General features: G+C 39.9%; 1 protein-coding gene across 6 annotated transcripts in view; it reads right to left on the reverse strand.

Annotated features, from left to right (window-relative positions):
* Nucleotides 1–13,337, reverse strand: part of tanc1a (tetratricopeptide repeat, ankyrin repeat and coiled-coil containing 1a) — a 240,089-nt gene that overhangs the window by 111,052 nt on the left and 115,700 nt on the right. For all 6 annotated transcript variants that reach the window (XM_041201802.1, XM_041201800.1, XM_041201801.1 and 3 more), the window contains 2 exons: nt 5,509–5,639; nt 4,684–4,873 (listed from right to left, as the gene is read on the reverse strand). In XM_041201802.1, the coding sequence (XP_041057736.1) occupies nt 4,684–4,873; nt 5,509–5,639 (321 nt within the window). The remainder of the gene's footprint in view (nt 1–4,683; nt 4,874–5,508; nt 5,640–13,337) is intronic.

The following is a 13,337-nucleotide window of genomic DNA, read 5'->3' on the forward strand; positions in this document are numbered from 1 at the left end:
GGTGCCAATCAAGTGGACTGCTTTGTCCTGGATGGTATCAAGCTTTTTCAGTGTTGTGGGAGATGCACTCATCCAGGCAAGAGGGCAATTATTCCATCACACTCCTGACTTGTGCCTTGTAGATGGTGGACAGGCTTTGGGGAGCCAAGAGGTGAGTTACTCATCACATGATTCCTAGCCTCTGACCTGCTCTTGTAGCCACAGTATTTATATAACTAGCCCAGTTCAGTTTCTGGTCAATAACAACCCCCAGGATGTTGATAGTGGGGGATTCAGTAATGGTAATGCCATTGAACATCAGGGGACAATGATTGGATTCTCTCTTGTTGGAGATGGTCATTGCCTGACACTTGTGTGGCTTGAATGTCACTTGCCACTTGTCAGCCCAAGCCTGGATATTGTCCAGGTCTTGTTGAATTTGGACATGGACAGCTTCAGTATCTGAGGAGTTGTGAATGGTGCTAAACATTGTGCAATCATCAGTGAATATCTCCGCTTCTGACCTTATGATGGAAAGTCATTGATGAAGCAGGTAAAGATGTTTGGTCTGAGGACACAACCCTAAGGAACTCTGTAGTGATGTCCTGGAGCTGAAATGACTGGCCACCAACAACCACAACCAACTTCCTTTGTGCTAGGTATGACTCCAACTAGTGGAGTGTTTTCCTCCTGATTCCCACTGACTTCAGTTTTGCTAGGGCTCCTTGATGCCACACTCGGTCAAATGCTGCCTTAACATCAAGAACAATCACACTCACCTCACCTTGGGAATTCAGCTCTTTTGTCCATGTTTGAACCAAGGCTGTAATGAGGTCAGGAACTGAGTTGCCCAGGCGGAACCCAAACTGGGCATCAGTGAGTAGGTTATCGCTAATAAGTGCTGCTTGATGGCCCTGTTGATGGCCCCTTCCATTACTTTACTGATGATCAAGAGTAGACTGAAGGGGCGGTAACTGGCCAGGTTGGATTTGACCTGGGCAATTTTCCACGTAGCCAAGTAGATGCCACTGTCATAGCTGTACTGGAACAGCTTGGCTACGGGCACGGCAAGTTCTGGAGCACAAGTCTTCAGTACTGCTGGAGTACTGTCAGGGCCCATAGCCTTTGTACTGTCTAGTGCCTTCAGCCGTTTCTTGATATCATGTGGAGTGAGTCGAATTGGCTGAAGACTGGCACCTATGATGCTGGGGACTTCTGGAGCAGGCAGATATGGTTCATCCTCTCGGCACTTCTGGCTGAAGATTGTTGCAAAAACTTCATCCTTATCTGGTGTGCTGGGCTCCTCCCATCATTGAGGATGGGGATATTTGTAGAGCCCCTCCTCCAGTGAATTATTGAATTGTCCGCCACCATTCATGACTGGATGCAGCAGGACTGCAGAGCTTAGATCTGATCATTAGTTGTGGAATCGCTTAGCTCTGTCTATCACTTGCTGCTTATGCTGTTTGGCATTCAAGTAGTCTTGTGTTATAGCTTCACCAGGTTGACAACTCATTTTTAGGTATGCTTGACTCCTAGTTATGCTTCCATTAAGGCAACAGTAAAACACAGATTTAGACAGACCCCTGGAAGAGCACACTCTGAACAATTGCATTCAAGATGAGTTTCTTTCAGCTCTGGGTGCTTGCAGTCAGTAGCTTGAGGCTTACAGGCTGGTGGCTATCGATCTTAGAATCCCTCTCCTTTTTACCAACGGCCTTCTCTTCCTTTATACATATTTTCCTCTTTGAATGAAAATTTTCATTGTATCACAATGTCTTAAGAACTTTACTTCTTCTAATAATAACTTTCATAATACCTACTTTATTAGTAATCCTGGGGAAAAATAAACAAACACACTGTTTCTGAGCTTCACCTGGTTAGGTGGAATATTTCACTCATTCTTTTGAATGGTTTATTTAAAAATGCAAATTGCCCCCATGACACCTATGTTTCTAAACTTCCCCTACGTTTATCTAATTAATGTTTCAAACCTAGTGCTCTTCTATACATCAAAGCCTCTGGACCAGCTGGCTTTAATCCAATTAAGACACACACAGGTAGACATAGACACCACTTAACTCTATTTTAAAATAATTTCCAATAACATCATATCTTCTTGACAGTGAGTTACCAGTGCCAAAGTCTAGAGAGGGCATATGGGTCCAAGACCAACAAAAGAAAGGCACAATCATTGAAAAAACTCTAAAACCACGTTCATACAGGATTTAGACAGGCCAGGGTATCATAAGGAGTAACCACAGTGCCTTAGTACTCTTTGGAGAGAAAGCCAATAGAAACTTGAGCTTACTACTCAGATCTTGAGGAAGAAGAAAGGCTTACTAGGAGAAAAACAATCACAGCTACAGAAGCAAGAGTACAGAATATCCTCGACCTCAAAAGGTCAGAACGAGATGAGGGAGATTGATTAAGGCACCTCAGAGACTAACCCTGTGAAATCCGAGATTCTGCGGGGAGATGCAGGAGCATGTAAATATGATGGGGTTCAAGGCTTTGGGGAGGGGATGTGCAGGCTGGGGAGATGTAGAATAAAGGGATAACATCAGAAGCATACATGATGATGTAATAATGATGTCAGATCACATGACTGAGGAGAGAGATCTGAAAAGGAGGAAAAGGTCAGGTAGAGGTCCAAATGTGTAAATACTTGCTGTAAATAAAGCATGATGGTTTTAAGAAACTACAGACTTGAGCGGCATACTTTGACAGAATAGATAATCTTCAAAACCCTCATCTGGACCCTGACCACATGTTTCAGTAATAGTGACGATGAAACTATTTTTGATTGGTGTAAAAACCCACCTGGTTCACTAATGTCCTTTAGGGAAGGAAATCTGCCATGCTTACCTGGTCGGGCCGATGCAATTCCAGGCCCATGACAATGTGTTTGACTCTGAGCTGCCCTCAAACAGCCTAGCAAGCCACTCAGCTCAGGGGCAATTAGGTATGGGCAACAAATGCTGGCCTTGCCAGCAAAGCCTATATCCCAAAAACCAATTTTAAAGAAATCCAGGTGATCAGAACTGCTTTCATAACCTATTAATTCTGTTAGTTGATACCTACACAAATACTTCATTATTCTTACAAAAAAGTATAAGTTAATTAATAAAGAAATAATAGTTTTAATATTATCATGAAACAGAAGACTGCAGCATCCCCTTGCAAGAGGAGGTAAAAATTAGAGGGAAATATTACATTTGATTATTTCCAGATTCATCTGGTTGTCAACTGGAGAGAATCTGCAAATAGGCTAACCATTCACCATTCCAACAAAAGAGATGGCTAGATTAGCTGGACCAAACTAGTAAGAGGAGAGTTATTGAGAGTTACTGGCTTCTTTTTCATCAGGCAACAACGTAATAACCATGGTACAGGAGGCAGCCGAATTGGATTAGTGATTTCTAGGTCCCAAATAGCAAACCAGTTATCAACCTGGAGTTTAACTTCAAAACTATTTGAATTTTTAATATTTTTAGACACTCCCACACACAATTCATATATCTCTTGTGGCACTATACGTGGATAGTCAAACTATCTAGAAATAGATCTGTGGTTTCTGGAACTAAAACAGCATTGAGACAGTTACTGGCTTTGTACAGGGCATCTGAGATAGCGAGTGATGGAGAGATTGCTAGGGAAGCATTTTGGAGAGGAGGGGGGTTCGCAGCAGCAAAAGCTAAACAAGTAGAGTCTAGGTTGGTAGGCTGCTACATGCATTCATAGCTTGCAAAATAAATTACAACAGTGCTGTTTAAAATGAAGATGTTACTATGTTTCTGAACTTTGGAAGCAGAAGGAAGTGAGTTGGAGAGCAGATTGTTAAAGCAACTGGGAACGGAACCGTGTCAAAAAATGGGAATGAATGATGTCAGGTAGGAAGAAACACAAGTTGCAAACATACTGCAACACTGACAGAACAATATACTCATTTGGATTGGTAGGCTTAAAAAGGGGACTGACCAGTTTTTACCTACCTAGAAAGTTTAGCAGAATAACACAATGCATATTAAATCGTTTCATATTCCAGTCATAAAACTCTTAATACCTACCCATACACAATACTGACTTTCAGCTAAGATGTTAACTTCAACATTACCAAATTTCAGCCACAGTAATATCAAATATTGCAGAAATAATTTTATTTTGTGATACGCCAAGGTACAATCACAGATGCCTCCAAGGTACAATCACAGGGATGAACTTTTTTAGCTTTCGTACATGCCCAATTAATTGTTAGAATACTAAAAGTTAACTGTTATCACATTAAGTTAATTTCAACATTAAATTCAACTAACGATGGGTGGAACAAATACGTGAGAGATACCACCACTATTGTTTCCATCTTTGCATGTTTGCTGACAGTTTTGGCAGTGGCGACTCATGAATCTATGTTTGCCTACGCCATCAGATCAAAATGAAACAGAAGTCAACTTAAAAGTAAAACCATGATCTTAAGTCATTCTTATCAACTCAAAAGTATCAACTTCAAAATAATTGTATATAATTAAATAATACAATTACTGTTTTGGTGTACACCATTCAAACAGAAGTGATTTATACAATAATTCTTACAAATTGGGTTTTTGAGGATAACTGATGCGCCTTCAAGTAACAAAGTGATAATCAAAGGTTGAACACAGGGTGCGCGGGCATTACATATTTTCAGAAACCCAAATCTCTTACCTATAATGCCACTGTCCTTGCTTTCCAGTGTGGAGCTTAAGCTAGTAATAGTTCCACAGGGACTGGGTTTTTTTTGTGGTGGTTTGCTGATGCAGCTGTTTAGGGTTGAGCATGGGCTGTCAGTGCCTGGAGATGCAGTACTGCTTGTGAGTGTTGAACATGGACTGATTCCCTGAATAGCAGCTGAAAACTGAAAGACATAAAATAAAACAATTAGTTCTAGAAATAAAATATTTGCAGAATAATTATTTGATAACTAATCAATCGAGTCCAGCATTGTGCAGGTGAAGTCAAGCTCACGTCAAGCAGGGCTAGAGGGCAAAAGATAGACTGCACCTGGGTGGAGGTGAAGAGAGAGCAGAGTGGAGTGCCATAGAAAAGAGGGACAGGGCATATGGGTGAGAGGGGGAGAAAGAAGAGAATGCATGGGGAGGAGAAGAGTTTGGGAGAACCATGGGGAATTGAAAAGGTGAGTAGGATGGAGGAGAGCAATGAAATAGAAAGGCAAACTAACACATGCAAGAAGTTCTCAGTAGCAATTAACTTAATTAAACACTGATTTAGTAACAGTGTAATTTTAAAATGTTTCCAACTGAACATCGAATAAACATCCAATATCAAGCAATATCTGAAGTACTAAATTTCTACCAAAAAGACTTCTTTTGATTACAATCTACCTGAACTGTTCAACAGCTTTTCGTAACTTGTGTAAAAACTGAATTATTTCAGCTGAACAGTGTCAAAATGCCAAATTATATATCAAGCAGCATCCTTCATGTTCAAAAACAAAAAGTATGTTGATTCTTTTCAATATGATAATCATACCAATTTTTCATTCTTCTCTTCCACAGGTAAACGAGCAGAACTTGGAATCCCTTCTCCTAACAGAAACCCTAATCTAGTCATCAGTTCCTGAGCAGCAGGGGAGGAGCTTCGCTCATTACTCTTCTGTGGCTCTGGAAGAGAAATAATCAGTTATTCAGTTTACTACCGCCTTAATTATAGGTTCTTAGTTACTTAGCAGGTCTGTTACAGAATTCTGGTTGTAGGTTACTAAAATATATTTTCATCTTACTTTATAATGCTGATTTACTACAAATTCATGATATAAAATTAATTGCGCCCTAGCTTTCTGATGCATTTATCTTTGAAATTCTGCATATAATACAATTTCTGTTCTATTTCCTACTGTTCATTCAGATAAATGCAGGTTTAAAACAGTATGCTTACTTTGTAGAAAAGCTTAATATTCCAAAATATAAGAAGGCCCTGTTCACAATTTTAACATCAATGTTCTGCAACAATTAGTATTTTCACATTAATATCAACTACATCCACTAGCCAATTATTACCAAGCACATGATTGTTTCTAGGTTACCAATCTCATTTCAGCACCAGTTTACTCTTTCCCTATGCTATTGACACTGTCAGAAAATTGTAGGAACAAGTTCAATGGTTCATCAAGTGTAGAAATGACATTGTCCATAGATTTCATTTTCAAGTAGTAATAAATCCAATGTCAAAGTCTCAAGTCCTGGACCTGTAGTGATTGCTGCAAAATTGCCAAGATCAATTCAAGGTTGCTTTCAATATTCACCCAAAAATTGTGACATGTAAGGTAAAATTAGGGGTTAACAAGTCAGAAGTTACTAAAAATCTGAGGAACGTAGTATTTAGAAAGAGCACTTGATAAGGTTCTACATAGCAGTCTTCTAGAAATGACTAAACCTCATGAAGGGGCTGGATGGTCCACTCCTGCTCCTATGTTCCTTTGCTCCTAAGTAATGTTCAAAATATTTGTAAGTGATTTGGGGGAGGTATTGGAACTGGCTCTGCAGGAGATGGGACAAGTAAAGACCGGATGGATTGCACATAAACAGAGTCCAGACCAATGTCTTTGCAGGGCAATTTGCTAGTGCCAATCGGGATGACTTAAATGTGGTAATCAGGAGATAATATGAGAGGGGAAAAGCGAGATACATGGAGAACTGGTAAAGACAGATGGCACAAGAGTAGGCAATAGTAAGGATAGGTGGCGTCAGAGTAAGAGGAAATGTAGTAAGGTCTAAATTAGGTTTCTGGCACATACGTGAAGGTGCAGAGAGTTTTAAAGAAGGTTTGTGAGCTACAAGCACAGATAGCCGTGTTCCAATAACAGACCTAGCTCAAAAAAAGGTAGGACTGGGTACTAACTATTCCTGGATACAAGGTGTTCAGGAAAGATAGGGAAGGAAAGAAAGGAAGAGGGACAATAGCATTGATTAAGGAGAACATGACGTGTTCTGCAGAGAGAGGATGTCCTAGGGGGATCAACAGAGTCTATTTGGTTACAGCCAAGAAACAGTTTAAGTTCCATTACAATACTGGGTGCATTCCATAGGCTACCAACTGGTGGAAAGGACATAGAGGAACAAATTTGCAAGGAAATTATAGAGAGGTGCAAGAATTAGAGAGTAGTTATAATGGGAATCTTGAATTATTCTAATATGGACTGGGATAGTAAAACTGTAAAGGGAAGGTAGAAGCAAGAGTTTCTAGGATATGTTCAGGAGAATTTTCTGCATCAGTATGTTTCCAGTTCAACTAGGCAGGAGGCATTACTGGATCTGGTTCTGGGGTATGAGGTGGGTCAAGTGAATCAAATGTCAGGAAAGGGACACTTTAGGGGACAGTGATCATAGAATCATAAGGTTTTGGCTAGTTATGGAAAAGGACACAGAGGATTCCAAAGTAAAAATAATTAGTTGGGATAGGGTCAGCTTCCATGGCGTCTGGCCCAGATAAAGTGGAACCAAACATTCACAGGCAAAACTGTAAAGGGACAATGGGCTGGCTGCCTTTCAAGAGAAAATCATTAGGTACAGTCCCACAACGGGGAAAGGTAGGGCAAACAAATCCATAACTCCCTGGGCATATAAATAGTAAAAAGGTGGTTAAAGGTGCCAATGAAGGACCTTAAAGGAAATTTATACAGAGACAAGGGACATGGCTGAGGTACTAAATATGGAACTTTGCATCTATCGCTACCCAGGAAGATGCTGCCCAAGTCATAGTGAAAGAGGAGGTGGCTGAGGCACTGGATGGGTTAAAAATTGATAAAAAGGAGGCGTCAGATAGTCTGGCTATACTTAAAGTGACCTGGACTGAATGAGATGCATCCAAGAATATGGAGTGAAGGAAGGGTGCAAACTGCGAAGGCACTGACCATAATACTTCCTGGATACAGAAGTGGTATCAGAAGACAGGAGAATTTCAAATATTACATCCTTCTTCAAAAAAGGCTGTAAGGATAAACCCAGTAGCTACAAGCAGTCAATTTAACATCGGTGGTGGGAAAGCTTTTAGAAAGATACTTCAAACCAAAATTAGCAGTCACTTGGACAAATGTGGATTAATTAAGGAAAGTCAGCATGGATTTGTTAAGATCAAATCATGTTCAACCACTTTGACTGTTTCGTTGAGGTAATAGAAACGGCTGATGAGGTGATGGGTTGATGTGGTGCATGGACTTCCAAAAGGCATTTGATAAAGTGTCACATAACAGGCCTATCAGTAAAGTTAGACCTCATGGAATAAAAGGGACAGTAAGGAAGGGACAGATAGTAAAAGTTTCCATAGATATTTAAATAAGAAAATAGCTCACAAAGTGAGTGTTGGTCCTATAGAAAGTAAGTCTGGGGAATTGATAATGGAAAACAAAGAAATGGCAGATGAATTGAACAGATATTTTGCATCAGTCTTCACTATAGAGTATACAAGTAACATCCCAGAAATAGCTGTAATGGAAGGGAGGGATGAACTCAGGAAAATTACAAACACCAGAGAAGTGGTATTGAGTAACTGTTGGAGCTGTGGACTGACAAATCCCTGGGTACTGATGGACATAATCTTAGGGTCTTGAAAGAAGTGGCTAATGGAATAGTTGATGGGTTGGTTTTAATGTTCCAGAGTTCCCTAGATTCGGGGAAGGTTCCATTCAATTGGAAAATAGCAAATGCAACTCCTTTATTCAAAAAGGGAGGGAGACAGAAAGCAGGAAACTACAGGCCAGTTAGCTTAAAACTATCAGAGGGAAAATGTTAGAAGCTATTATTAAAAGTGTTATATCCAGGCACTTAGAAAAAAAGTTTACGGCAATCAGGCAGAGTCAGCATTGTTCTGTAAAAGGGAAAATCATGTTTAACCAATTTATGGGAGCTCTTTGAAGGGGTTACATGTGCTGTGGATAAAGGTGGGTGTACTGTACTTAGATTTTCAGGAGGCATTTGATAAGGTGCCACCATCAGAGGTTATTGCAGAAAATAAAAGCTCATGGTGTAGGGGGTAATATATTGGCATGGATAGAAGATTGGTTGGCTAACAGGAAATAGAGGGTAGCTATAAATGGTCTTTTCTTGGTTGACAGGACGTAACAAGGGATAAGGAGCATCAGTTACATGAATAGATTGAAGAAGCTGAGGCATTGTCATTGGAGAGATGATTAGGAGATTTGATAGCGGTGTTCAAAATCATGAAGGGTCTCCAGAGTACACGGAGAAATTGTTCCTATTGTTGGAAGGATCGAGAACAAAGGGTATTGATTTAAAGGTGACTGGTAAAATGAGCAATGGCGACATGGGATAAACCTTTATGCACTAAGTGGTTGAGATCTGGAATGCACTGCCTGAGAGGGTGGTGGAGGCAGCTTTAGTCATGGCCTCCAAGAGGGAATGGACAATTATCTGAAGAAATAAAAATTGCAGAGCTGCAGGGGAAAGGCAAGGGAGTAGGCCTAGGTGAATTGCTCTTGCAGAGAGCTGGTATGGACAGAATGGTCTGAATGCCCTCCTTCTGTGCTGTAACCACTCTATGATTCTAAAACCTGCACCAGGCTAGATGCCCAGGTTAGGAATACTGGACAAACATGGGGCAATGACATTAAAGTAAAAGAAACTAAGAAAATCAGAAGGTTGGGGATTAGGGAAGAGGTGGGGGTGGTGAGGGGGAGAGAGACAGAAAAGATCAGAAGGGCTGGATACACTTTTGATCTTGAGGGAGGCCAGTAACCTTTAAAAAGAAATCTGAACTAAAATTAACTGAAGAATTACACCACAAGATTTAACATTTTAAACAAAAAGCTTTACTGTACAAGAGTTAAACAAAGCAAAAACTAACACTATTTCATAAACACTTATTCTTCAAACCCCAAAATCTCAACAGGATACTTTGTCCTAAATTTACTTCCATTCCCCCACCCCCAACCACCTCAAGATTACCCCTATACTTTACAGGGTTCTTGCGGTTTCTTCACTTTTCCTCGGACCAAACCGAGGTGTGCCACAGCTCTCAGGACTTCACTTTGATTCTCATCAGTGTTCCTGCTATTCTCCGAGGTATGAGATTTCTTGAAGTCCTTCAATCAGCATCCGGCTAGGCGACCCTCCAAATTTCCTTGAGCACCTCATGTTTATGGATAGCCCAGCTCAAGCACGGGTCTCAATGTTTTCTTGTTCAGTGACTCCAAAATCAGAAAACACCCTCGGTTTCTGATAGCTCACTGCTACTGGTCTACAGCTTCTGGCAGATTCCCTCTCTCTGCTCATCTCAAAAGCTGCTTCCAGGCTCTAATTCCGTTTCTGTGATAAATTACACAGCTAAACCAAAAACAAAATACAAACACCCTGCAATTTATCCCCATGGCAATTTGGCACAACTGGGATGTCCCAGAAAGAGAGTTAAAATAAATATCTTCTATTCTCAAACCTCCCATTTGTTCTGGGAAAACAAATGAATAATTTAAACTGCGTATGAAGATAACTATATACATCTCATCTCCACCAAGAAATTCAAAAGAGCCACCATTGTTTAATGTTCCCCACTTCCTACTCTGATCTTATTAAATAAGCACAGGCCATCCTTTGATTTGCAATTAATTTAGGTTTATTTACCAGCTTCTCACTGGGGATTTTCATTTATCTTACACTTAAAAATTTCAATCCCCAACCTAAAAGTTATACGCGTTAAGACATAGGAATCATGCAATCAGACATTTTTTGCAACAACGGAGCGAAGGAGGCAGACACACTGAAGTGAACAGGTAGAGGGAGAACAGAAGTTGAGAGATGCACAGAAAAAGACAAAAATGCTCACAGGTATGAGACACACCAACACATTCTGAATTGTAAAGCTGAGCCATGCACAGAAGTTAAAGCACAGAGCAAGAAACATATACACATTGAGCAACAAGTGAGCGAATCACTAAAGGAGTAACCCGGCTACTAACCCTGCAATTTCCTCCCTTTTTCTAATTGCTAACTGGAAGTTTTCAAGTCTACTGCTCTGCTGACCTCAAATTTTGCTTGCAGCTACTCTTGTCAACCTTGGTTTATGCTACTGTCATTCAATTACTCTACACTGTTTCTGCAAAATATGTATTTTTTTTAAACATTGCTTATGACCTTACTTTAAATATTTGCAGTTGTACTTCAAGAAAAAACTGATTTTTTTTTTCCTCCAGAAAACATTTTGAATGATGTGGGAGAAAAAGATATGCATCACCACTTAGTAGTGCTGCAGGAAATCATTACACAACTATGATAAGATCAGACTTGGAAATCCTGAAAGCACCTGCCCCAAAGCAGCATCACAGGGAAAGAGTCACAAACACCTTCACAAGATAACGATAACTTCCACAGGGATATTTTCATGGTACATGTGACCCATAAACAAACTTTAATAAATCATTTATTGCAGCATTGCACACGGACAGTGCAGATGAATTGTAAGGTTTTGAGCGTAAAATTAGGAAGTGAGATATAATTGGACCAATTATAAAATCATACTTTTACAATTGTATGGAAACACAGGTGCCCTTTGCACCTTACATTGAAGCAGAAGGGTAAAAGGGGTCACCATAAAAATCCAAGTACAAAAACTATTTCTAAGAATGATTTTTACTAACGCAAAGGTTAAATGTGCAAATAATATAAATTTTATTCATTTATACCACCATGCTGCTCTTTTTCAGGATTAAGTGGTAGAAATAAAAACTATGTTCTGATGGAATAATTACATTATGAGTGCAAGATGCCATTTTGACAAATTACTGCACCAAGTTTCAAGAATACAGTCATTATCACTAATCACTCATTTAAATCAGGCAATCATATAATCCAAAAAATAGTGCAAATCATTTATCATTGCCATTATCGCCAATCACACAGTTATCATGGAATATGTTATGCCTGTTGCTTTTTTGTTCAAGTGAGTAGTTCACACCTTGATATGGTGCAATTACAATATATTTCCTGTTTAAGCATATCGGCTATTTCAGACATAGAGCAACATGAGAAATTTAGCTAGAGAGAACCTGGGTAAAGATGGCTGAATTCTGAACAGCACTAGCGTAGAAGCATAAATGAGAAGCTCATGGTTCTTTGCCATGTTCTACTGAAGCGTACATTGCTCCAGGGTACAAAAGAGTTATATAGAATACAGGGTTTCAACAGCACTTTCCATTAACAAATTAGTACAGGTATAGTCAACGATGAGCAAGATTAACAAGCTTTGAACTCTTTGAAATACTGATGAAGAAAAATTATCCCAGCCAAGAGTTATAAACAACCAACACAGATTCAGGTAACTCATCTAACAAGTGTAGCAGGCGAATAACATTAGGATCAATATAGTCACAATAATGGTGGAGGTTGCTTCAGCTTCAATATCATAAAATAATTGTTTACCATCAATGGATTCTTGTTAGATCTTCTGGCTAAGGGCTCATGATTAAACTACATGTGGACTGATACCAAAAGCAATATATTGTTATTATAAATTAGCGTTCAGACAGGAAAATAAAACTGCTTGGTGAGCAACAGATCGGGGGTTGGAATAAATGTTTGCAGATATTATCAGTGATAAATACATCAGAGGTAGTAATCTTGAAAGAACATGGCTCTATGTAAAAGAAAAATGATTGGCATATTTCTCGATATCATGCAATATTTTTGGTTTACAAGGGCCAGCTATAAGATTTCATAAGCAAACCAATTCAACCATTTGTAGTTTTCAACTACAAAGAGAACAAAGAACAAAGAAAAGTACAGCACAGGAACAGGCCCTTCGACCCTCCAAGCCTGCGCTGATCATATTGCCCGTCAACGAAAACATTTTGCACTTCCGGGGTCCCTATCCCTCTATTCCCATCCTATACATATATTTGTCAAGCTGCCTCTTAAACACCACTATCGTCCCTGCTTCCACCACCTCCTCTGGCAGCGAATTCCAGACACACACTACCCTCTGCGTAAAAAACTTGCCCCGCACATCTCCTCTATAGTTTTCTCCTCTCACCTTAAATCTATGTCCCCTAGTAATCGACTCTCCCACCCTGGGAAAAAGCTTCTGACTATCTATTCTGTCCACGCCACTCATAATTTTGTAAACTTTTATCAAGTCACCCCTCAATCTCCGTCGCTCTAGTGAGAACAATCCGAGTTTCTCCAAACTCTCCTCATAGTTAATAACCTCCAGACCAGGGAGCATCCTGGTAAACCTCCTCTGCACCCTCTCCAACACCTCCATATCCTTCTGGTAATGTGACGACCAGAATTGCACGCAATATTCCAAGTGTGGCCTAACCAAGATTCTATACAACTGCAGCATGACTTCCCAGC

Source organism: Carcharodon carcharias, chromosome 12 (assembly GCF_017639515.1).
Source record: "Carcharodon carcharias isolate sCarCar2 chromosome 12, sCarCar2.pri, whole genome shotgun sequence".
NCBI lineage: Eukaryota > Metazoa > Chordata > Chondrichthyes > Lamniformes > Lamnidae > Carcharodon > Carcharodon carcharias.